Genomic DNA, 27,863 nt, shown 5'->3' with positions numbered 1-27,863 from the left:
TTCAGAAAAGCGTCAGTTTTGATCCCAGAAGAAATTATCCTACCGGCAAATATAATTACTTGAAAGGATGTTGAACACACTTTTCTAGACCGAAATTTAACGTACTTTTCAGTTACATCATTCATTTTAACTTTAGAGCTCATTTTAAAGCGATAAAATCTCAAAAATAACTAAAAAATTAAATTTCATCAATTTTTTTTTAACTCTTTTTAAACCAAAATTCAGTGCTAGGACTCCTCAAAAAGACTTTACGGCAAACTTCACTAGCCCTATGTTATAGAAAATTTTATGAACTTTTCATTTCTTACCTTGTTTTTTTCTTAAACTCCTTATAACACGTAAAAAATAAGAAAAATCGCGGGAAAATTTTTTTCGGGCAAATTGCAATTTTTTTCAACATTGCCTCCGCATTTTCACGAGAGACGTCAAAATTCAAATAAAGGTACATTTCTTACATAAAATTTTATCAGCTTTTTGATGATTACCATGGTTTGATGAAAAAAATTGTTTGCAGCCATGAAAAACCAAAAAAACCTGAGAAAAAGCCTTATTATTCAATAATTTGTAAATTTTCACCGTCTCAAAAATTGGCTTCTAAGTACACTTAAATACCTTAAAAAATTTATTCATGGACATTTTTTTAACTTCCATGTGCTATTACATTGGTACCATAAAATTTACTTCAAACAAAAATTACTAAACTTAAAAATTTTGAGTATATGTTAAGAAAGTGGTTCGTAACCGAGCAGCCGGATTTTCCAATAGACAACTTTAACGCCATATCTAACCCTCTTTAAAAAATTCAAACCAGTTATTTCAGGTATGCAATTTGTTGGAAATTTTATGCTCTAAACGATGATTACCGTCGTTGAATCAGATCCTCAGTTTCCAGCTGTCAAAAAGCCGAAAATCGTTGAAATTCTGAAATTTCTAGAGAAATCAGTTTTTAGCGTAATTCCCTTAAATACGCTTTTCAGGTACATGTTGTAAAATTTAAATGAAAACCAGGGTGTTATTTGTCTTGCAAATTTCATTACCTTTCTAAAAAGTATATATAAGTTATACTTTTGTCGAAAAATAATTGATCAAAAGCGCTGGAAACGGAAAAAAACAGCTGAATTTGTAGTTGAATATTGACTTCATGCTTTTGAATGATTCGTCTCACAATGAGGTCATATAAGATGAAAAGGTAAAATGAATGGGTATACTTATGTAAAATTTAGCGTACTTTTCAGTGGTGCCGTTGTTTTTAACCTTAAATTAATTATTTTGACCTAAAATTGGTCAAGAACGCGAGAAATCGTGAATTTTCAGCAGATTTTGCCGGTTGTTGTTTTTAAATATTAAAATTCGGAAAGAAAAAAATAAGAAAAGCCTAAGTTTTGTATATGATTCTTAATCAAAATTTTATGATCTTTCAAACTAATGCCAAATTTTTTTGGTTTGACGCATTATTTTCGAGTTATAAAGGGAAATCCGTATGTACGTCCTCTTTGAAAATTGCCGTAAGCCGCCATTTTGAAAAACTGCGATTTGACCACTTTCCCGGTGGAATTTTTTGGTAAACTTTTTTTTCTGTCTTATTGGGTACCTAGAGACCCTAAATACAAAAGGAAAAGTTTGTGCTAATTTGTCCGAGGTAAAAAGCTAGATTGACTGGACTATAGGTTAAAGTTGTGAATGAAAACGAGGAATACCCAGTACGTTTACCTTCGACTCCCGCCGTTTTGAGCAATGCCGAGAGTGTCGGCGATGGTGATGATGATGGTGATGCCGGTGCTCGCCGGGTCGGTCGGTGGTGGAGTCGCGACGGCCGCTCTTGGCGCTTTCGCCGGACCCGCGTCGCGAGGTGACCAGCGAGTCTCGTCGGTCCGAGTGTCCCGACTCCCCGGACCCGCGCCTCACCGTCGGGACGATGACGGTTGACACGCGGCGCGAGGACCACAACTTGGCCAGATCCGAGCGGAAGTCGGAGACGACGCTTGACTCCCGGCGTGACTTGGTCGAGCTGCTCTTCACACCCGAGTCGGCGGAGCTCTCTCGTCGCTTCTTCACCGAGTCCTGGTTGCCGCCGCCCCACGGGAGGGAGCGCGCGAGGTCGGCGAGGGTCTCGCCGCGGGTGAGGGCCTTCCCGCGGCCCTTGGCCGAGCCGGAGCCGCCCCAGTCGCGGAAGATGTCGGTGAGCTGGGCCAGGGAGCTACGTCGGCGACGGGTGAGCGCCGGCGGGGACGTCTCCTGGGTCTCCAGCGGCGGCGAGATGGAGGTGATCTGGGCGGCCGAGTCCCGACGACCCGCGCCCAGCCGCTGCCGAAGGGTCGATTCCTCCAGCTGCTCCCGCATGAGGTCGTCCCAGCCGTTCCCGCCTTGCCATACCAGCCCGACCTGGTGCGACAGGATCGGCAGGTTGCATACAAAGCAGATGGCTGTCATCGTCCTGAAACACACGAGATAGAAATTCGATGAGTTCACAGAGGCTTTTATTTTAATGATCTAAACTGTTAAAACAATAGTATATTTTCCCCATGTGGGCGTATTTCTTTCTTTCTTTTTTTTTTTTACTACTTCAAATACCACACAAGTGGTAATCCTTGCGCTTCCAGTTAGAACGGAACTAACGCTTTTCAACGGAACTAAGCGCAAATTTGAGTTCCCTTTGAGGATTTTAGACTCTTGGACAGCGCAATCTGTCAAACGGAACTAAGCAGTGAGCACACTAGATTTAGTTGCATGGGAAAAGGTCAAAATCTGCCCTCCAAAGCAAGACCATCTTGACTCCATTTCAGGTTTTCCAGTTTTTTCTTTTTTTCTGATAGAACAAAAAACTCTCACAAAAAAGTGATGCTTTTTACATGCTTTAAAAGTGATTTACATGCTTTTTTTAGAGAGTTCCCGTGTTTCAAATATTGAAGGTGATTGGTCATCGATGATTTACGTAAAGAATATTTATTTCTCAAAAAAAAGGACGAAAAAAGAATGGAAATTTAGAATGGGTATGATCGGGAATATTCAACTTAAAATAAGTCCGACTCCACTCGGAAAGAAATACCGTGTCTTTAAATTTCGTAAAGTTGCACGTTAGTTGTGGAAATGACCTTGGTCTATGTTTCCACCATAAATTTTTATACGTGCTGGAACACCCCGACTCCGTATGCAGTTGTGCACAAGTGCTATACAATGGCCATTCCAGATCATGAAACGGCCTCGTTTCGATACTCCATAAAAGTCTATTATCCAACAATGCAGGGGAGGGGGGAGGATTTGACTCCGACATGTCATGAAGTTAAGGACCCAGCTAAGTCGTAGGTGCTTCATACCCCAGCAAAAGCTAACCAATTGCATCTACTTCCTGCAGCTATCTCACATTTTCAAACAATATGAAGTCTATAATCTGCAGTGATAGCGAAGAAAGCAGTAAGTGTCAAATTTTCGAAATCGAGTTTCCTTCAAAATTCGTCTAATTTTTTTTAGATGAAACCACTGAAACACCTAAATCCATATACGATGGGTGCCCTCAACGAAAGAGTATTAGACAGCGGATTATTTTGTCTTTAATATGAATAGACACTTCCTCTTACGTAAAAAATGGTAGTAACAGGCATATTACGGTGAGCGTGTGGTGAAATCCGTGGCCTTAGTTGGGTTTCGACTAAGCAACGGGACAAGCAACTAAACTAACTCCGCGACAAAGCGTAAAGTATCACAATAAATGAAGGCGCTCCAAGCCGAGATTATGGTTATGAAGGCAATTCTGCCGTGCTGAGGAAGAACGCCGTATGAACATCCGAGAGTTGCCAAATCCCCTTATATAAAATGTTTATTTTTGAGAAATGTCATGAACATTTTCCCTTGAGATGTTCAATAAATTGAGGCGAAATTGCGAACAAAATTATCTGGGAAAAATGGGGAGAATGATCTTCATAAGTTTACCAAGGAATTTGTATTTTCTCAAAGGAAATTTGGCAACAACCCGAAGGTTCATACGGCATTTATCCTTAGCTCGGCAGAATCGCCTATCTAATCTTCACTTTGCCGATGTTCAACGTATGCTCATCCAGGACAAGAACGAGAAATCCAAAAAGAAACCTGGGGAACCTAAAGTATCCAAGGAAAAGGGCAAATAGACTACATTTTGCAATTAGGAACTATATATTCTAACCCGCTTTAAAACTACGTATATGCCGTTAGTCTCCCTATGCACATAAGTGTTTTTTTCAGATGAGCCAGAATTTATATAGTTCCCAATTGCAAAATGCAGTCCATCTTCAAAGGCCAAGGTCGTTGATCCTTCTACGGAAACCGACCAACCAAGGGGGAGCTTTATTGTGATTTCTGAAAAATCACGTGAACTGCTTGTAGATTGTAGATGATTGTTAATTGCCCCTGAAACATATTGCAATTCAATTTTTTTTTTTATTTTTCGGGAGGGAAAGGCAATAACTTGTTGAGCTTAGAATCACTCACAACTCATTTTGATCACGAAATTGTAAGAGGGTTCTTTTCTGGCGAGCTGAGTCCATATTTTTTAACATACGAAATTGCTCTGGGAACGCTATTGTCCTCCTGGCACCTTTATTAACCGCTCTACGTTTTCATTTTGTCCCCCGGATATTCCCAACTTGAGTTTCCGAGAATCGTCGATCGACGCGTGTCCGCACATCTGAGTAGGCGCTTTGAGACCCGCGGTGCACTTTCGAAAAGGGCTTAACCCATTTTTCATCGGTCTGGAAGTAAACAAGATTTTCCTGGAAGGAAAAAAAGCCCCGTTGCGGTTCGTTCCGCTTAAATTTTAAAGCCGTCGACTGCAGCAGGCGCCTTGTCGTCTGTTACGGCCGACTCGACTGCGTTGTCAAGTCTCCGTTAAATCCCAAATATTCCTGTGGATTTAACATAAAATCAGTTTTTTTCAGCTGAAGGAACGTTGTTTCGTGACAGTTTCTTTAAATTAAACTTAACGATACCGAAATGACGCTTTCTCAACTTACGAAAACTGATATTGAGTTGATTCCGCACGGATTCAACTTAGAAGACAAAAACCAATTATGTCGACAAGAAACGGCGCTTTAAGCCAAGAGAATATCTCAAGGAATATTTTTTTCTTTTTTTAATGTAAATTGTCGATAAATCCTCACAAAGATGGTTTTCAAGTATTGATAACGATTCGACTTTGGATCAGTTCCCAATAGCGTAAATACTTAGTGACTATATACTTCTCAAAGACACGGGCTGTGTGTGTATCAGTGCAACATTATGACGAATCTCATCCCTAGATCAGTTACAATTGGACTACATTTTGCAATTTGGAACTTTAAATTCTAGCCTGGTTTAAAAACAACGTATGTGCTATTAGTTTCTCTAAGCACATAAGTGTTTTTCCATAAGATCCAGAATTTATAGTTCCAAATTGCGAAATGCAGTCAAATTAGTCTCACCTTAGTGCAGTAAAAACTGCGTGCATTTTCTCGCATAATTTAGCGACACTGTTCTTAGCTGCACTTCCAATATTACATGGAGAATGCGCCTCTAAAGCTTCCTCGTCGAGCGAGTCACTGTTTGCTCCCACGCGACCGAGTTGATGATGTATGATCATTCAATATGGACGTATTTATGCTAAAAGGAACTATCTGTATGGGGATTACGTGTAACATAGTTCCTTTTAGCATAAATACTTTCATATGATCGAACATGAATAAATTGGTGGTATTGAGTTCTCGGATGGGGTGGATTCTAGAGCCGGGTGTTTAGATTAAAGTGATTGAAAATAAATGATAAGCCGTGATTACGCTCTTTATGTGTACTTGTTCGCAAAATTATCGTGCTTTTGAGCTTCTCGTGTTTTCCGCATGTTATTCATAGATTCCAGGAATACATCCTTCAATTTTAAAGCTCATGGGCCGATTAAAATACTTGATTCAATTCTCACATATCAGTCTTAAGTTATGCTTTTGCAAGCTATCCCTCTACACTCATTTAGAAATTATGACTTGATGAAGGAATGAACGCATTCCTGCTCATAGGATGAAAACAAACTAAGTGCCCGAGGATTTAAGGTGATTCGATGGACGCCATATTTTGTGTCAGAACGGCATGCGATATATCGCATCAATTGGTTCCATATTTTCAGCTACTCGTCATTTTTCTCCTATTTTGAGATCGCACTTCTGTTGTCAGGAGTCTAAAGCACTCACTTACCAATTTTAACAAAGAAATTCAACGTAATAAAGGCGTGGTTTTTTCAGAGAGAAAACATCGCATTCGATACTGATATCGAAACTGCACTCGAATGCGATATTTTCTCTCTGAAAAAACCACGCCTTTATTACGTTGAATTTCTTTGTTAAAATTGGTAAGTGAGTGCTTTAGACTCCTGACAACAGAAGTGCGATCTCAAAATAGGAGAAAAATAACGAGTAGCTGAAAATATGGAACCAATTGATGCGATATATCGCATGCCGTTCTGACACAAAATATGGCGTCCATCGAATCACCTTAAAGGTTTCATAGTCCCGTTCGACTTAACTTATTTCTATATAGTTCCTTTTAGCATGAATATGTCAAAATATGAATAAGTTTTGCTTCTTTTTATGCGATTGCATGTTCATAACTTCATGGGAATTTCCAGGGAGTCATGGGGTATTTGATATATACCTGTTATTTTTCTTTCGCTCTTTGCTGAATACTTTTCCAAATTAAGGTTGTAAATTCTCTGTATTCTATACTTTCCTCACTAAATACATAAGGACTTCATAAGGACTTAGCACTATGCACTTAAGCGATTCGATAATATTATTTTTTGACTCCGTGATTGAAAAGAGGAGGCCTCTGGTGGAGAACAATGAATCACAGAACCTAACCTAACCTAACCTTACCTTACCTAACCTAACCTTACCTAACCTAACCTAACCTAACCTTGCTTAACCATAACCGGACCTAACCGCGACTCGATCCACTGTGTGACGGGGCAATCGAAGTGAATCTTGAGTCTCACGGCTAATTTCTGAAGGGGCTTCGCCTTTCAATACTCCGTTACTTGAAGCCGCAACCTTTTTCGGTTGTGAGAATATTCTGCAATAGCGTGTGAGTGTTCGAGCGGGGAGGAATAGCGTTTTGTCGCGCCCTAAATTCTCCGCAATCCGTGGTCCTCGACTCTCGGCTCAGGCTCCTCAAAGCCCTCCGAGCATCCCTCCGCGCCATCTTAGCCATATAGTGCCAAAAATCGGAGCTTTTCCTCATTTAAAAATATGCAGCATGTTCAAATTTCGCATTACCTGGCAACCTTGCTCCGTGCCACGCCAGCCTCAAAAGCTCAGCCGTTTTGCGAGCAGAAATACACAAATGGCAGCATTGCCTCATTGCATCTATCGTAGAAAATATGATACGCATGGATTACATTTTGCAATAAGGAGGCGCTATCTCTGGCTCTTCCATAAAATCACATATCTGCGTAGGGAAACCAATGATATGGATTGCATTTTGCAAAAAGGAACTAGAAGCATTGCCATGTTGCTAAGATTGTGCGACTTCATCCTTTGCAATAAAATTACTGTAATCATGCAAAAATATGAAATTTACACGGTCATTTTGGTCTTAAATTTACAGTTTTTAGCGTGTGAAATAGAAAATGTATATAGATGGCCAGGTTTTTCTTCCAAGACAAGAGAAGTTGAACAATCTCGGTTCCTTTTTGCAAAATGCAGTCCATATATATGATATGCACTGTTACGGAGATACATGGATTTCCGTAGGAGGTCAGTAGGAATATCCACGTCGCGGGCAATTAGTCGAATCAGGCGTTTTATCAAATGCGTAGGCAGATAGTCAACTTTTGACACTTACAAAAGTTTGTAAATTTATGGCAAAAAGCTCTCGAGTTTCCAATATTTTGAGAGAAATAACTCATCAAATCTACGAAATCTTCTCGTTTCTTCCTCTTCAAATGACTCTCATCTGTAGGTATATCCAAACAAACAATTAGTCTGGTACAACAAGGTCATTGGACGGGGGGGGGGGGGGGGGGGGGGGGGTCGTCGGCTACTGAGAAAAACGCTCGGTGGGGCACCTCCCGGAAAGAAACGAAGGAGCAAAAGAGTGGCCACAGGTGATTTCACAACAAATGAAGGGGTGCCAACTCCCTCATGCAAGGGCTGCAATTTGGTGTCGTAGAGCACCAGAGGGTGCTGTGAAAGCTGCTCGTATGCATGTACACGCGCTGGTCAAAATATCGATATTTGTGTCGATATTTTAGATTACACAGTCGGTATAAACCGGAAATGACGCAACGACCATTCCATCAATATTTAGCGAGCCGTTACATTAACTGGTTGTGATTTTGTGAGGTCACTGTGGTTTATGCTGAAAAAGTACTCTTGTATATTCCAAAAAAGATTGATTGTAAGACCTGGGTCACTCATAAAACGTCATTTCACCAGTTTGGTTTGGAATTTCCAGCCCTGCTCCATCTCAAAATGTCCCTAGACCATTTGGACCGAGATTAACAGAAAGGAAGCAAGCCACATCAGCTATTGCCAAATTGAATTGGGCAATTTAATTTTTTTCGAGAGGACATTTGTGTGGATTCCTTCGAAAATTTGAAGGAATTTGCTACGGACTCTGGAGAAAATCCACTGAAAGTTGCACGAGAATCCGCACAACCGATTCCATGTAAAAAATTAAATTGCCCGGTTAAATTTAGCGATAACCGATGTGGCTTGGTTCCTTTCTGTTTAACGCGGTCCACTTATTTTTGAAAGATATTGAATATATAATAAAATAAAAATATTGAAAAATACCAGTTCCTTTTCATGTTTCGCAAAATTTAAAAATTGTGTCTGGCGTTTATTTTTGTGTATTCATGTGCGGGTTGCATACTATAATCTCTGAAAAATATGAAATTTTTCACAGTCCCTGAAATACCATGAAATATTTCACGGAAATTTTCAATCTTTCATATTTCCCATTTCACGCCTGCAACCCTGTAACTTGAAGCGAATTTTTTCATGGAATCGGAAGGTGAAAATCTTGGAATATAAGAGCTCTGGCTACACTGACGTTGAAGCTGGCGTGACGCTACTTTTGAGAGTGATCTCTTCTCAATACACCAATTCGCCAGCATCATTGAGGGCACACCCACAATCACGATTCACCACAATGGAGACGTTCGGCGTCAGATGATGCTTTCGCGTATGGAGGTTTCACGGTGGTTACCATGCCAACTAAAGCGGCTTCGTACCTCCGGGGACCTCGTTTCCTACAATTTTAAGTAACCACTCCATCAAGCTCGGCATGAGCTTTCGTGATGATATGGATACTTCATTGATTCTATGAAGAACCAAACCACCGGCCTGCCGATGGATTCAAAGAAAATCATACAGGCAGCCTCGTTCAGGGTGGCATGAAACGTTAGAAAGAAATGAAAGATTGAAAATTTCAATAGAATATTTCATGAAATTTCACGAAGCTGTGAAATATCTCAAACAGGGTGTCTACACGATTTTCAAAATGAAATTCCCTGACAATTCCAGGTTTTCCATGACAAAAAATAACAAAATTCCCTGACTTTTTGGGTTTAGCCATACGATGAACTAGTTAGAAAATATTAAAAAAAAACTATCCTTAGGAATAACCCCGTAAAGTCATATTCTGAATTACCATGGCGTTGGGAGGAGTTGAGTAATACTTTTGAAAGGAACGAGATCCTAAATACTCAAAATAAAGCTAATTCCAAAATGGTATACTCAAACTAAAATTCACCTTCAAAATTTAATTTTTAAGCTCTACTACGCTCTCTTTGTGACACATTGCCCCGTATACTTTTGAAAATTCAAACTTTAGTTCACCCTGGTGATTCCATAAATATTGGCGTATTACTTAGTGCCCTGAAAATACAAGTTTCTTTTTCTTAAAATAGAAAACAAGAGTTGTAAATGTGCCTAACTCAGGTAGATTTTGCTATAATCAAGAGGAAATACGAGTCTCTTCTCGATTTTAGATAAATTTGCTTGATTCGGGATTTTTTTTTTTTTTTTTTTTAGGTCAATTAATTCAATGGATTCCAGAACCTATTGTTGGTATTGAATTTGTCTTATACTCAACAAGCATTGGCTTGTTAGAATATAATCCACCAATAATATTTCTACAAGGTGGATGCACCAGTTGTGAACATGTTGATTTAAGAACCAGAAAAATTTCATGCAAAATGCGGTTGACATTAAATATTTCTTTACTCAGTTAAAGAAAAACTAAAATTCTAGCCTTTTCATTAAAGAGCGACGCCAAAAACGACCGTTTTTTGGCACAATTTGGGCCAGAAGGCATTTTTCTGAAACCGGACCCAAACGATACCTTATGATACCCTAAAACTCTGGTAAAAATTTTAGCTTGAGTATACGCACCGTTTTTGAGAAATGGGGGGGCAAAGTTGCCAAATCGCCATCATTCTGGACAGCATTTTTACAGCAAAAAGACGGGAAAAATGGACGAAAAAGTTACACTATTGATGGGTTTGGGCTATGGATGTTCTTATTGAGCCCCCGTGCATGTAACTGTGTTCAGTTTCAAAAATTTTGGACGTACAGTGGTCCAAAATGGGGAGAAATCGTGGACAGATAAGGATTCTTTGTCAAACTTTTTAAAAATGGAAGTAAAATTGTTGGTCTCCTGCAGAGATCATGTGGAACAATGTTCTTATCGGTCTTCAATGCATTCACTTGAGTTCAGTTTATCACATTTTCATCGCAAAATGGTCCAAAATGGGAAATCAGTGGACAAATTAAGATCTTCTGCCTAACTTTTTAAAAATGATGTACGACTATTGGTCCCCTGCAGAGATCATGGGGAACAATGTTCTTATCAATGCATTCAATTGGGTTCAGTTTATCAAATTTTCATGGCACAATGGTCGAAAATGGGAAATCAGTGGACAAATTAAGATCTTCTGTTGAAATCTAACCTAACCTAACCTAACCTGACCTTTCCTAAATCCTTAGAAAGGATTTATTGTAAAGTATTATTCTAACTACAATTATTCTCTGACAACTAACTAGGACAAAAACCACCCAGTTAGCCGGATTTTAAGGATCCAAAAGCTAAGTTCCTCCTGAATTACCGTTTCCAGACCTCATTTGTTCAGTTCAAAACAGTGAACATGGATAGCTTTTATTGGCTACTAACTTATTTTGAATTTACACCTTTCGAATCTAGTGAAATACCTCATAGTTTCATGTTATTTTTCAAAAATTTCAACAGGAGATCTTAATTTGTCCACTAATTTCCCATTTTGGACCATTGTGCGATGAAAATTTGATAAACTGAACCCAATTGAATGCATTGATAAGAACATTGTTCGCCATGATCTCTGCAGGGGACCAATAGTCGTACATCATTTTTAAAAAGTTAGGCAGAAGATCATAATTTTTCCACTGATTTCCCATTTTGGACCATTGTGCCATGAAAATTTGATAAACTGAACCCAATTGAATGCATTGATAAGAACATTGTTCCCCATGATCTCTGCAGGGGACCAATAGTCGTACATCATTTTTAAAAAGTTAGGCAGAAGATCTTAATTTGTCCACTGATTTCCCATTTTGGACCATTTTGCGATGAAAATTTGATAAACTGAACTCAAGTGAATGCAATGAAGACCGATAAGAACATTGTTCCACATGATCTCTGCAGGAGACCAACAATTTTACTTCCATTTTTAAAAAGTTTGACAAAGAATCCTTATCCGTCCACGATTTCTCCCCATTTTGGACCACTGTACGTTCAAAATTTTTGAAACTGAACACAGTTACATGCACGGGGGCTCAATAAGAACATCTACAGCCCAAACCCATCAATAGTGTAACTTTTTCGTCCATTTTTCCCGTCTTTTTGCTGTAAAAATTCTGTCCAGAATGATGGCGATTTGGCAACTTTGCCCCCCCCCATTTCTCAAAAACGGTACATATACTCAAGCTAAAATTTTTACCAGAGTTTTAGGGTATCATAAGGTATCGTTTGGGCCCGGTTTCAGAAAAATCCCTTCTGGCCCAAATTGTGGCATTCTTGGCGTCGCTCTTTCCTAACTTATTGAAAAAATTGATTAACCATCTGCTCAAAACTAGGGCACTTAGTTTCCTATCATTATTTACTGTAATTTTCTGCTGTTAGCAAGTTAACTTCATTCAAGTCTATTTAGTCTATCTTGCCATTTAGCATGAATTAAGTAGATAAATTAAATAGGGCAGATCGATTCGATCTTTAAAGTTAGGGAACACACATTAGTGAACCTAGCGGCCGTGTTGCAAACTGGTTGAACAGAGCAGTTTACATTATCAGCCACGCAAGCGAGCTACTCGGCCAATTCGGCAGTGACGAGCAAAAATAGCCGCGAAATGTTCGAATTGCGAAAATTCCCTGACTTTCACCGGTTTTCGATCGAATTCCCTGACTTTTCCCGGTTTTCCAGACAGTGATCAAATTCCCTGATTTTTCCCGGTTTTCCCGGTTTTCCAGACCTGCAGACACCCTGTCAAATTTTTCAGGGACTAGAGTATGCAACCCGCACTCAAATACACAAAAATAGAAGGGAGTCACAATTTTTTCATTTTTCGAAACAGGAAAAGGAACCGGTATTTTTCAATATTGTTCATAAATTTCTGTAATTTCATGAAATATTTCAGGTAAAATTTCAAGATTTTATTTTTCATGAAATTTTGCCACCCTAGCCTCGTTCATTGTCATTTGCGTAGCCGCAAATTTCCATGGAGTAGAGGGTGTACAGTCAAAATTTTCTCAAATCGTAGGAAGATTTGGCTTGCATTTTGCAAAAAGGAACCAAGAGCATTCCAATGTTGCTAGGATTGTGCAACATACATTCTTTGCGATAAAATTACTGAAATATTGAAAACAATCATATTTACGAAGGTATGATTGTCGTATTGCATTCATAGTTTATTGAAAGTAAAGGTAAAACTTGTATTGATGATCAGTTTATATTTGCAGGGTAAAGATAGTTGCACAATCTTAGCGACATTGGAATATTCTTGGCTCCTTTTTGCAACATGCAATTCATTATAAATAGGAAATCCCTCAAATTTTACGAGGAATAGTTTTTATTTCTTTTCTTCAGAAGGGTCCAAGGGATCTGAACTCTCCTCCTCCTTCCCAATTATATTCTATCCATGGCCGCAGTGCGAAATCAAGTATCGACATTGTAGTGTTTCAAAATTTCCATTCATGATTTATGTTTTTGTAGAGAAACAAGTCAACTTAATAGATTGTAATTTATACAGAATATTCTGCTGACAGAGAAGAAACATCAAGGAATTTTTCAAGAAATTACGTTGCATGGTTTTCCGAAGAAAAAATAAAGTATGACAGGAAGTCTGCAACGTCGCAAACAAAGATACATGGTATCGCACTTCGGCATTCGCTATATCACATCCGATACTGTATTAATTTTTCATAGAGTTTGAACCGTAAATTGGACGTACAAATTTCACAATTCGAGAGATTAGATTATTTGTTTTGGGGTGATTTTATGAAGTGGTCAACAACTCGCAACTAATTCTGCTTACATGATGAACATTAAAATGGGGCTTTTGCGTAAAATGCAATTTTTTTATTTGCACGAGTGCCTGAATAGTGAATTGTTGCTTTCTGCATTTGGATTATTTTTTGCGCGTTAAAAAGGAAAGGAAAGTAAAGGAAGTAAGGTAACGCTTTTTTCACCAGGAACATGAAACGTCGTAAAAACTGAAAAATGCAACCTTCTCAACACCAACCGTGCTGCTTCAATTAATCATTCAGCTATTTCATTTTGCAACTGGTTGTGAAGTGGAAACTGAGAGAAACTTACGACCGCGAGGAGAGAGGATGACCTGTTGTTGATAGAAAAATTCAAAACAGCGGTTTCCTCGGAAGGAACTGTCCCGGAGAAGTTAGAGGAACTTGAAGAAAGGGGTTGTAAATTGAAAAATATGTGCTCAAATGGGGTTGACGTAGACGGAACGGACAGAGGGATTTAAAATGCAGATTTTTTCGAGTTGTGTTGCCAGAGTGCGCACGCCTTATTCTGACATTTTATGTAGAAAAAATGAGCAGATTGAAAAAATCTTTCTTTCAGCCGTTCTTTTTTTTATTTTTTTTTTTATTTTTTTTTTATTTATTTTTGACAAGAAGTATGCTTCTTGCCCGCTATTCTCCAGAATATCTGTGATAAACGTAATATTTAAAAGAGAAACCATGAGTACCCTTCATTTTGATTTTTGAATACATGGAAAAAACCCCACATAGGCGTATTCCCGATAGTATACATGCTGAAAAGTTATTCATTTTAATTTTAAGAAGTACAAACAACTTTAAGTAACTCCTCTAACATAAAATGTAATCATTCCTTCATTTCCTTCATTTTTCTCAATAATCAAAGAAAATTGCATCTGGCAATTCCATGAATGATAACGGCAATTGGCATTGCTGACTTTGCATAACCCTGTTTGCCTGTTTGGTGCTGTGTACAACGGTTGTCTACTGTCAACTGTAATTGGCGTAATGTAACGATTTAGTTAACTCACAACACAAATTTGGATGGTGCACAGCACAACTAGGTGGTTGGCTAAACAACGGAAATATTGTGAGTATAGAGCTAGAGCACCAACTTTTTTGCTGTGAGATTTGAGACCAGTGTTGAAAATTCAGATTTCCCTCATCAACTAGGCATCTTGGATGAGCGCTCATCGTGGACATTTACGTAAAAGATTACTAGGACGTGTCCCGACCAGGCATTAATTTTACGACAAAGTGCATAGTGCATAATAGTTGCACGTAAGTGCATTCCTCTTGGCTTGAACTCCTAATTTCGATTTATTGCTCAGTGGTACAAAATTGGCATGGTCCTGTTTGTTGGTCCGAGTGAAATAAAACTCGGCTTTTGCGCATGTTTTTTGTCCTTTGTCCAACCTCATCAACTGGTTAGTGAAACTTATTCAGCACCTACGACGTTATTTACCCTTATAGTCGGCCAGGTTTGCGTAGCGGTCAGCGCGTCTGACTCTAGACTAAATAGGTCTCGGGTTCGGATCCCAGTGAAGGCGACTCTTCAAGGAACTGACTGGCGGCTCTGCAGAAACAGACTCCGCTCGGCCCTGGCCCCTCCTAGAAATTTGAAAGCCTGGAGCATATGGATGTGTAGTAACCCTCACTCGATGCCCATTCAAGGTTGTAGAATCCTCAAATGAATTAAAAACTTAAAAATAAAAAAAGACCATAGTTTACTTCAAACGAGGCCCTGATTTGCCTGACGGAGCCCGTATCGCCCAAGTTCTTTATAATTTAGCGGCCAGAATGCAATCATGTTGAATAAAAATTAATTGAAAGGGGGGACTGGAAATGCACCGAGGCCCTTCAACATTCTCTTACATGCACAGTGCAAATTTGAAACTGCAATGGCAAAATATAGTGATGCCAGAGATATCAAGAACTGCACTGGAAAAAAAAACACATTGGATCTAGAGTCCAGACTCTTGAAAACATTGACAAGAAAAAGGACTCTTGATTCAAGCAGATTTAAGCTTAAATCAAAAGGAAATCCGCTCAAATTAAGAGGCTTGGTTCTTGATTTAAGCTTAAATCTGATTGAATCGAGAGTATTTTTTCTTGTCGATGTTTTTACGAGTCTGGACTCTAGATCCAATGTGTTTTTTTTTTCCAGTGTGCTTGAGTGCCTTCATTTTCAACCAGATGCAACTAGCTCATCCACTGAGTACGATTAGTGGTATTTAGCTGTTGATATCAACGCGTCAATCCCATTGAGCTACATACTGAAATTTTGAATTGCCAAATCGCCTTCATGTTTCACTATATGCAACACGGACGTTAATTAGACAAATTTAAGCATGTAATAAACCGAACTACGTCAGACGTTGCCTTAAATCTCCTTGCTCGAATAAATGATGATGTAAAAAACATGTGTTTCCTGAGCTTGTAGCAGTGCAAGGGAGAAAAATGAAGTCAGGGAGCGTAAAATATTCTATGTAGCTACCATTAGAATTTGTGGCTGCCAGGTTTTTTCATGAAAAGCTGGAATTACCTCCAGAGAGGCAACTGCGGATGCTTTTAGAGCTTTCGCCTTTGTGTTGGGTGTTTCTTTTCTCGCAGCTCTGTCCTCATTATCCCAAAAAGTGTAATGTTGTATTATACACTCGTGAATCGCTTGGCGGTGGGGGGGGGGGGGGCTGCTGTTTAGCGTTCCAGGGAGTTTAAATCATGATTGCAGTCGCTCATTAAACTGAGCGCTTTTTTCAGTGCACTTCCTGAATTTAGATTTTTTTTTTTTTTATCGCCCTTGCAGCCTCAATGGAAAAACCGACATTTGATTCGTCGAATAAAATCTCTAGAATGTCTTCGATAGAATTTCTCAAACATTCGAGAACCATCCCACGACTCGGGTAAGGTAAAAATACTGAATGAAAGAATAATGGACGCTTCAACAAGGTATAAATTTAAGCATTGCGCAACATGTTCTCTCTTCAAAACTTCCAAAAGAAAACTAATCGCACGATGCACGGTGGATCGAGCCAATTTGAGAGGTCGAACATGAAATCTAAGCAAAACTGCAAATTTTTATGTTTGATTCGTCACATTTTAAATTTTAAGGGTGGTTCTAAAAAAAATTCCACGAGGAAACCAATGGGTCCACTCTTAAACCCTCAAAGTTTTGAATGAACGGTGTTATAAGCGTTTAAAGTTTCCACATTTTGTCCGACCTCTCCTATTAACTCGATCAACTGTGCGACGGAAAGTCTGGAAATCAACTCCAAAACAACGAGTGTTTACAAAATTGACTTTGGTTGACTTTCAAACAGAATGGACGTCATTTGTATAATTGGACTTTCATTTTGACAACATTTTGCAAGTAGGAGCTAAAATTTCTGGCGCATCTGTAAGAACACTTGTGTGCACTGCACAGGGACAATAATGGTGTATACAATGTTTCTAAACCGAATCAGAGATTGTAGTTCCTGATTGCAAAATGTAGTCCATTTGATCTGTGTAAAAAATACTTGTTTTTACCGCTCTACAGAAGTTTTTTCCGACTTTTCGTGTTGTGAATCGTTCTCCTTAGCGAGACTTCTGAGAGCAAGTATAACGGTCATATCTGTTTTAGACCCTTTCTACAGACCCATTGTAAAACAAATATCAGATTACTAAAAAAAACTCGATTTTTCAAGATTTTCAAAAATTCACACCTACGCCAATTCCTCATACGACTTTAAGGTGTGAAAAATGTTTTGAATCCCGCCCGAAATTTCAACAATTGCCGCTTTAAAACTATCATTAGAAATATACATAAAATATCACAGTTTTTGAGGCGAGAGATGTTTTTCTTCTTTTCTTTTTTTCGCTTTTCATGCACACGAGTACTATATTTTTTCACCCGAATTGCAAACTTAATGCGAGCTTGAATGTTCATTCGCGGAAACTAAGAGGTGTGAAGTGACCACTCACCGCTTGCATTAAAGAGTGTTTAAATATTGCAGCATATAACTCATATGGTGCGAACGTTTGTCTCCCCATTGGGAGCCATCTTGTGCAGTCCAAGAGGGTCATATATCTCGGCCTTGACACAGGGGTCCAACATAGATGTCAAGCGCAGCTGAAAAAAACTTCGCGCCTTGTTCCGCGGAGCAAGGCATCGATGTTTAATTGAACTTTTATAGTATTCTTGTCGTCGAGTTGAATTTCTACTTATCGTCGGAGATTAGGCACCGTCGGAACCGTAAACATCCAATTAGCGGGCGAATGAGGATCCGCAAATCATTTATTCTACTCCCATGTCGATGTCGATTAAAATTAGACCGCTCCTGCGTCGACACCGGATCGAGGCTGAAATTAAGCCTCCCTCACATACTACTCGCGGGAAAAAAGGCGAATTTCCCTCACGCTCTGACAGCCCGTGACGCGACCCTCATCGCGGACCAGTGGCGTGGCGTGCTTTGCGATATATCGATTGATTCTGCCACTCAAACCTATGCAAAAAGATCGATTATCAGGGTGTTCGCAGCGAACACCTTAGTAATCGATTCTTTACCATAGCTTCAAATGGCGAGATATCGATAATCGATCCTTCACGCCACGCCACTGAGCGGGGATCAGGTTGCTGAGAAGGAACACCATCCATGGTTTCGCTGCTCCAAGGGTGGGGATCCAAGAAGGATAAGGGTTCCCAGCAAGGAGCCCCTCTCGAAAAGAGAATGTGCTCAAACTAAAAATAATAAGTTGGCTAATTGAACCGGTTATTTTCCAAATCACGCAAGCGCCGAAATTGCAAATGCGAGAAAAACCAGAAAATCCCTTCTATTCGCTCTGTTAACAATCGCTTCGAATCCCAAGAAATGTAAGTTCTTTTAAAATGTTGTTTTGAAATCAGCCATGATGGATTTTACCGCAGACAACGAAGTAAAAACAACCCCTCTACCACCGAAATAGAGATTGGTGCTTAGATGGTTTGGAAAATAATCGGGTCACTTTCGATGCAAGTAACCAAGGTGTTGCTGTGCACCTATCAAACTGGTGATATGCACCAACTGCTTTTACTGCATTATTATAGCGAAGAGAGCCGTGGGTGCAAAAATGAAGTTTTTAGGAAAAAGGCTTCCTAGCGTCGGAGCGGAAAAATTTACTGAAAGAGGCCTCCGTTCCCTGTCAAATCACCACCAATTAGCCGGAAAGACTCATAGAAATCGTTTGCATGTTTTAAAATTGAACAATAAAATTGTTCGATGATACAAAAAGAGCATTATTCATTTTCATATAATGTTAAGCAAGACAGGCGTAAGTGGTATCTTCTGCATGATTTCGTGGTTGCATTTCGACATCAACAAACACATTTTCAAGTTAGAAATTGGCAGAAGAGGGTGGCATGTTACTAAAGAGTACTATTTTTAATGGCTTTCTGGGGGAATAATGCATCCCTTATGGCTTTTTAATCTGGAACTACGTCATTTTTTGCGCACTTGCGGCTTTCTCGTATGTCTTGTTTTTATACATAATGCGATAGGACGAATTTTGCTGCTACAGCCATTTCTAAGATTTTATCTGAAAGAGATTAGACGGATTTTGAAGGAAACTCAATTTCGAAAATTTGAGACTTACGGCTCTCTTCGTATCACGCGGCAGCAGTGTAGTTACTTGACACTGACAGTTGGTGATTGGTGCACTGCGCCGAGTGGAGTTAGCCGAACCCAATATCGACGGTGAAACTACCAAACCACGTATCTCGTTTGCGGTGTTTAAAAATCTACGCTCACATTTTATTTTATCGAAGTAGACCAAATCAATATCATTCCTTGAAATTTTTACAGAATTTTCTCCGCGCGAAGAGGAAAAATCACAGAAATTTTCAAGAGTGGACGTTAAGTAGTTTTTCATTTAAAAAATAAAGTATGACAGGAAGTCTGCGACGTCGCAAACCGAGATACGTGGTTTGGTAGTTTCACCGTCGATATAATATGATACACAACCCGTCAAATTATTATAGCGAGTTATTACGGGGAGCCTGTTAAAATAATTTGGAATTGTTTGCGTTGGGAAGGTCTACCATCTAAAAATGTAAACGTTTGCTAAACAAAACATGAGAACTTCATAGACTGTTGACAAAGCAAGCATGCGTTTCTCATTCTAAATCTTCAGTCAAATATGTCAAAATCTCGGTTAGCTAGTTGAAAACCTTTACGATTTTTGACTCGCATGCGTAAAAGTAAATAAATCAAATGGAAATTTGAGAAACACGAAGAAAAAAAAACATGGTGAAAAATCAGACACATACACACAGAACAGGAATACAAAATTTGAGGATTTATTCCCATCCCTTGTTTGTCACGGAAATCAAAAAGGTGTCATTTTAGAGCTCAACCAAAATCGTACAAACAAGTTCAAACGTGGCCAATCACACACTCGTATTCGATTAAATTAAGCAGGGTGATATTGGAAACACTTATTTTCCTTATCTTTAATTAAAGCGTTTAGGTTGCAAGTCAAACAATGAAAATTTAAATTTCACATCGTGCAGTTTCTACAGTTTTCAAGGTGTAAAATTTCCTTTCTCAAAGTGAAATGTATTTATGTGAAAAGCATAATTCATTTTATCGAAACACCTCCTAACATTCCCCTAAGACAGAAAAGGGGAAAAACCCTCTGAATTTTTAATTTACGGTGGCATACTAAGAGAGAAGGAGGCACAGTAAGTTTTTAGTGGGACCTAAATTGGATTAAATTTTGCAATTGGGAACTTGCGATTTTGGTTAAATTAAAAAAACATAAAAACATATGCACAGGGAAACTAATGACGCATACGTAGTTTCCAAAATGAGCCAGAATTATTAGTTCCCCATTGCAAAATGTAGTCTAATTGACTTATTTTGTTCGCAATTAGTTAAAATTAATTATTTAAGTTCATTTCATGAAACTTGCGACCTTTTATAACTGATGGATTTGACTCATTGAGGTCGAACCCAATTATTCACGAATGTCATATTTTTGCATCCTGCAGGATTGGTTAGGCGGTTGGGTCGCGTGGTTTACACATTGTAGCAAGTTTTAGATTAAATAATGAATAAACAGATCCGCGTTTGACCGATTCAGTGTTAGTTCTTATTTCATATGATCTGATGATACGCAATTTGCGCATGCGTTCCTTGACTGCAGCTGTTATTCGTATTATTTATTTCTTTTTTTCTTGTAAACACCAGTGTAAAGATGCAAATTCAACAATTAGGTCACTTAATACGCTTTCTCATTGGACAAGCAGCCATTTTCATGCGGGAACAATCACACTGATGAATGGCGAAAAGGAGAGTGCGCTTATAGTTTTACGCGATATTTTACTACAATTCAAAATGATATTCAAAAAAAGAGAAGATATTTAACCCTTTCTTTTAGTCTTGTAAACATGAGTTTAACAAATTATGTGGCGAATACTGACTGTATAAAAGAAAAGACCCTGCGTTGCACAAAAAAACTCTCCGAATTTAGGAAATAAATGCGTTCCAAATATTAGATCGATTCTAAAGCTCAAGTAACCAAACTTCAGTTCAGCTGGCAGAGTCTAGTGTACATAAAAAATTGTCTCAACTTTAGTCAAACACTGGGAAACTCACAGGTATACACTGACACTTGAATTTCTATATAGATTAAAATCTTGAGGAACTTAACGATAAAGGAAAGGGGGTTTAATACCCAATGGTGGAAAATAGTGACGGAAGTTATCCAAACAATTGCATGGGCCACTTAATCAACTACTGATTTTCCAAGTTATCAAGGTTCCAGCCGTACTGGCTCAAATAAGCAATTACACATACAATGTATGACAAAATGCCTATTTGAGCTGTTTCTGCTGCTAGCCATCACGCCAAAAATGAGTCCCTTGATAAGTGAGAGCTATAACGATCGTTGCACTGACTTTTGTTTAAGTTCCTCTCAATTTTACCTTCTCGATTTTAATACCTTGTAATCTCTGGCAGTTGTACCTCTTGATATCTCTGTAAACATGCCTTAATCCTAAAAAAATGCACGCAAAAGATTATAAGGACTATATTTTGTAATAAGGAAGTGCCATTTTTGGCTTATCCATAAAAGCAAGTATCTACATAGAACCACTAATTTCACATAATTTTCTCCTGAAATTAGCTAGGAATAGTTAGAGTACTTACATCGAGAGAGTACGGAAACGTCGAAAAATAGAGCTTTTAGGGCCTAAGAGGAATGCCAACTCTCTAACACAAAAAAATGTCACTGCCAATCTTCAGATTCTAGGATCGAACCAAGATGCCAGGAATGTTAAAAAATGAGCGTTCTGCCGAAGAAATGAGTCAATTTAAGCACACAGTTAAGTCAAATACGTGCTTTACTAACAACGAGTCGTAACAATTGTAATGATAAATCACTCTGGATAATTTTAAGTCACAGGTTGGCTGCTCTCTTGGGCCCTAAAAGCTCCATGATCTAAAGCCTGTGTCACACTATCAAAGCTAACCATCCAAATATCAAGGTCAGGAGTTGTGATTGGCTTATTCGATGACTTGGACCAAATCACAGCACTTGCCCTTGACATTTTGATGGAGTATTTTGATAGTGTGACACAGGCTCAACCTCAAAATCGCACCGATATGTCAGTACTCTCCTTACGTAGGTACCAAAGACACGAAGACGGATCACTAAAAGCAAAAAATGAAGCTTCTTTTCAATCACCTCTACTATTGGCTAGAGGATTGGCGGCGAAATCGGGGCAAGTTTGAAATTCAAAAGTAGGGCGGGAACTAAATAAAATTGCGGAAACAAAGTATTCTAGGTTGATTTTTGCCGAAATTCACTTACCCACTCATATTTTTTTTAACTTTAGGTTACTTTTGGTCCGTTTTCGACTGATTAATTTCATTTAGGAGTAACGGTCATCTACGACTGTAACGGCCTGTTGGAACCGGCAGAACCACAATGAGCAGAAAAAAAACTAACTTTATCTGAGATTACTGCCTGTTACCGAGAAAAAGTAAGCGTATTATAAAAATTCGCAGTCCCAACTTTCTTAATATATTCGTTTTAGGCATTTAAAATACGTTTCGAAGAAGAAATGTGGAAAAATCAGGAGGACAAGTTCAAATCAAATTTCCGTTTGCCGCCATGGATTCCCGCGCTCATTTACACACTCACACAAGCACCCTGCGACAAACCAGGCTTCACTTTTTCCCCGTGCTTTTAGAAACGAGCACTCCGTCTTTATGTCTTTGGTCAGTACTCTCCTTACGTAGGTACTCTAGGAACTGTAGCTCCTTATTACAAAATGTGGTCTAGATAAGCCCTGCAGTGAAGGTGTGAAGAGTGAAGAGGCAATCCGTACCAGAAGCCAAAGAAAGGCAGTCTGCAAAACAAACTGGCGGAAAGGAACTGAGGGAAGCAAAGCAAGACAAGAGCGTGCTCTCTGGCGCTTTGGTGATCTCAACTCAAGCTGAGAACGGAATAGTGTCTGTGTCGACCTGTAGTGACGAAGACGGCCCGGTTTTTGAACCATGTCTCATTATTCCCGCCGGCTATAGACCATGGCCTCTCCAGCCCTCGATCGCCAGGACTCCATCATTCCGAAAGCGCCTCATACTGAAACAGAACAACATTACTGAAATAATCAGAGGATGAGTTTCCATTCAACTGGATATGGGTGATTTCACGATAACAGGAATAGTTAAAATATGAAATACCTGAGAAATAAAAGTGCACCAATTTTAACAGGATTTCATTACCTCATTCTAAAGGTATTAAACTTCCTTTTTCCAGCTTTGGCACGCTCTATTTTGATTCAGTGCAAAGTTAAAGTGATTGATAAACAAGCCATTGAATCAGGTATCAGCGCTTCCCGCGGGACTGCTGGAGGTCCACGCAAACATGGCGGCCCTGCCAAATTGTGTCGGTTACGTAACAGACACAGCGTAACCGACACTCAAAAATGTGAGATTAAAGATGATACAAAAGATGAAACTTGGCAATTCTTGAGTTATGAGGTGGAATTAATGCTGCCTTAAAAGTTTTCTAGACTTTGGAGACTTCGTTTTAGTTTAATACTATTAAATTGAGGTTTTTGCGTAGTGAGGAATTAGTGCTACACACGTAAAAATCACTGGTTTTCATAATAATTTAAGTTTTCATTGTAAAAAAAACTGACTTATCAGTAATGGTTTTGTCAAGAAGACTTCAGCGAACAATTTGATGGCAGTTTTGAAACTCCTGACTCCATCTGGCGAGATAAACACTGCACTTAATACAACTGCAAAAATTTGTCGCCAAATGTGGCGACATCTCTTTCTTATGACTTTTCTCGCTCAATAATAAACATTTCAGTTCAAACTGGCAATTTTCTTGAACACTAGAGTCTCTTTTCAGCAAATATTGCCAAAGAGTTCATGATCAGTACTGATATGTTACCGCAAATTGCTCTTTTGCTTCAAAATCGGGGTTGGCGACGCGTAACCGACCGGACATTTTCAGCCTTTAAAGTCTCATATTATTAAATATAATAATAATTCATCATATTTTTTAGCATGGATAGGTTCAGGGACATCATTCCTATTGATTAATTAATTTGGTTTTCAATCGTTTTGCCCTATGTCGTTCAGAACCCACGGCGACACGACTATGCCTATTATCGTGAAATCACCCATATAAAAGACTCAAATGCATTCTTACATTATTATTACATAGTTTTACGGCTAATGGAGATGTTGCATGTGTGAGGAATTTGCGATTTGACTGTTGATTCTTATGTATAAGTTCGCAAGAAACAAGATGGTGCCACTGGTTTTCTCTGAAATCATCTCCAAAGCACAAAAAAAGCTCTCAAAGTGAGACCAAAATGGAGGGGATATCCCACCCAACCCTGAGAGTCCACCTCTACATCAAAACAAACTCTCCACGCAAAGATAGGGAGCAAATACAGTAGCAGTGTTGCCGTGTTTTCAGTTCTGGAGACCCAAAATAAAGTGGCAGCCCTGTCAATGTATTTGCTCCCTATCTTTGCATGGAGAGTTAGTCTTGATGTAGAGGTGGACTCTCAGGATAGGGTGGGATATCCCCTCCATTTTGGGCTCATTTTGAGAGCTTTTTTTGAGCTTGGGAGTTGATTTCAGATAAAACCAGTGGCACCATCGTGTTTCTCGCTAACTTTTACATAAGAATCAACAGTCAAATCGCAAATTCCTCACACATGCAACATCTCTATTGCGTGCTATTTTCGAGAAAAATCATTTTAGATATAGCAAGGCCTTGTCTCCACGGGGTGTTTTCATGAGATTTGTCCCAAGTTCGAATCGCAGGATTGAAACTTCTGGGATTTTTCCCAGTTACCGTCTCCACGGGACGGGGCTCATACAGTCCTGTGACTAGTTTGCGCGGAAAGATAAATTAGTTAAAGTCGAGTATTTAACCGGGATTAAAATGATAATTGCACTCAATTGACAATTAGACACATTATTTTAACTAAACAAACATGAACAATGTAGTAATGAATAAAATATCGCACAATTCGTTTTCACTTCTTCTTCTTCTCCCAGTGGGTCCTAGGAGTGCAAGTACCATACTTGGTACTGGGAAATTCCCAACTTCATAAGTGGGATTTTTCCCTGGGACAAATCTCGTGAAACGGCTCGTGGAGACAAGGCCTAAGATTGGCAGCAAGTGGGGTTGGTGATAACCGTCAGAAGTCGACCGTGACCCCCGCCCCCGCCCCTCCCATTCTCAAAAACCAAAACAAAGCGCCGCCATTTTTGGGCCCTTTAGCCCTCCATGGGACCAAGCGTCCATACTCCCCCTATGAAGTTACTCTAGTGGATTAGTACTTTCTTTTTGGTGAAGCTGTATGGATAGAGGGTTCCCTGGGCAATTCAGTGGGAAGAGAGATGAGCTTTGTGCCTCGGAAAAAAATGAGGTATTACATTTCTGCCTCTCGAGGCAAATCATCAGGTGGCTGTCTATCATTTGTAAAGCAACGCGTGTTAAGGAATTACTTCGTATGAACATTCGAGGGGTTGCTAAATTTCCCCGGATGTTATGGATGGGGGAAGTTATGCATATTTTGCTTGAAATTCTCAGATATTTTAGATTAAATTGCGAGCAAAACTGTCTGAAAAATTTGAGGAAAAAGATTAACAGCCTCTCCCAGTAAATTCGTATTTTATCGAAGGGAATTTGGCAAAGTCTGAGGGTTTATACGGCGTTTTCCCTTAGCGTGGCAGCATAAGCTTCTCGAGGTAGGTCTCCATTATCTCACATTCTTGTAGTTCTGCATTACTCGGACACTGAGTGAGGAATGACACACTTTCACTCTTTCACCACTGTATATCCGGCGTCCGGTATCCGGCCTAAAACTTCTCTCACACCCCAACCCAGCGAATTTTGTACTGTCTACATTCATAACATACCTCTTTAGCCAATGAGGCCTTTTTCTCGAGCCCAATCCGGAGCAAATGTTGGCTCGGAATAAGTCAACTCCAAAACAAAAATATTTTCTTTTACTTCATTTATTAACTACGCAGAACAATAGAAATCCCGGGAGTTATGCTGCCGTGCTAAGGAAAAACGCCATAAGAACATTCGAGAGTTGCCAAACTTCCTTCGATAAAATGTTTATTTTTGAAAAAAGTTATGAATACTTTTCTTTGAAATTTTCAGGAACTTCAGGTGAAATTGTGAACAAAATTATCTGAAAAATTGGAAGAGAGATATTCATAAGTTTACCAGGAAATTCGTATGTCATCAAAGGAAATTTGGCAACGCCTGAAGCCAACTTTGTTCATACGGCGTTCTTCCTTAGCGCGGCAGTATGAAGACGTGACACATTCCTTTTGAAAGAACATATACGATGACCTTGTAATTTCAAACATTAACGTATGAGTTTTCAAAGTTTCTTATCATCATAGATTGTTATTTCTGCTTAAAGGTTCAATTCCTTACAGAACTAAGAGCATATATTATTTGGTGAGATAAAAATATACTATCCTCCAGCTAGACTAGTGATACTTGGATTTCATTATACAATAAAGAACAACGAGCATTCCAATGTTTCTAGAATTGCGCAACTCACATTCTATGCAATAAAACTATTGAAATCATGCAAGAAATTAAATTCACAGTGATAATTTTTGTCGTGAATCCATACTTCATTGCGGAATAAGTCGAGGTTAAACTTGTTTAAGAGGTCAGTTTATATTTGTAAAGTAAAAATCGTTGCACAATATTATAGCGACACTGGAAAGCTCTTGGTTCCTTTTTGCAAAATGCAGTGCACTTAGCCCCTGTATGTCACGTGGCGGACGAGCGAAATATTAACTTAAGTCTCTGATCTCTTTCATAATCTACTCCAGATTTTTCTACATGTCATCCGTCTGAGGAAAAATGATTTTGCTTGATAACGCACGATTTACCACTATGTATAGCACGAGAAGTCCTAAGTCATGAAGCTGAAATTTATAAAAATTCAGGGGGGAAAAAGATCAGTGGTCAGGGGAGGATAACGTTGATAAATAAAGGCCACGCAAAGAGCAAAAACGCATCTGTTTGACAAAAGCCTCTCGGATATTAAAATCTGAGTAAATATTTATGCACTGGGTACTCCGCGAAGGGCCCTCGCTCAAACGCGCGCAGATAAATATTTTCCCTGACAGCAAAATTCCTGAGAAAGGAAGAAAATTGGCATGCGGATAGGCATCTTTCGTTGATGCTACTATTCAAAAACTCTCGAGCCGTCTTTTTGCCTTTTCTTTAAACCTTTCTGACCTTGAGATGAGCACATAGGGTAGCTTAAAAAAGGTGTCTACTCATCAACAGAAAAGGGAGGGAGAAACATAAAAAAAGGGCTAAAATATAAGGTGTTATTCGTTTTTTTTTTGAAGCATTTATAGTCATTTTGTATTATTGTTCGGTTGATAATGGGGTTTTCAGGATCCATAAATATGTTAATACTTTAACATTCATGTATTTTAGCCTTATTAGTCATTAGTTACCCATTTTTTTCTCTCTCATATTTCTATATCATGCTACGGGCTATATCCCTTTGTTTCATTGAACATATTAGAAATAATGGAGATTTATAAGCGCCTTCTAACTAAATGAGAGCTCGGCGTGGACTCTAATGTCAGTGGCGTGGCGTGCTTTGCGATATATCGATTGTTATGCAATTTAAACGTATAGAAAAGGATCGATAAACAGGGTGTTCGCAGCGGACAACTTAATAATCGATTCTTTATTATAGGTTTAAATGACATAACAATCGATACATCGCAATTCACGCCACGCCACTGTCTAATGTATGTATTTTAAAGAATAAAATGCTGATTCTTTTATGA

At 39.0% G+C, this 27,863-nt stretch overlaps 1 protein-coding gene across 1 annotated transcript in view; it reads right to left on the bottom strand.

Moving 5' to 3' along the window:
- LOC109030581 (Rap GTPase activating protein radish) overlaps positions 1 to 27,863 on the bottom strand; it is a 240,819-nt gene that overhangs the window by 132,277 nt on the left and 80,679 nt on the right. The window contains 2 exon segments of the mRNA XM_072298462.1: positions 1,711 to 2,434; positions 23,010 to 23,127. Coding sequence (XP_072154563.1) covers positions 1,711 to 2,434; positions 23,010 to 23,044 — 759 coding nt within the window. The 5' untranslated portion in view covers positions 23,045 to 23,127.

The sequence above is a fragment of the Bemisia tabaci genome, chromosome 3, assembly GCF_918797505.1.
Source record: "Bemisia tabaci chromosome 3, PGI_BMITA_v3".
NCBI lineage: Eukaryota > Metazoa > Arthropoda > Insecta > Hemiptera > Aleyrodidae > Bemisia > Bemisia tabaci.
The sequence above is the reverse complement of the archived record's forward strand: the minus strand, read 5'-3'. Positions and strand labels throughout refer to the sequence as shown.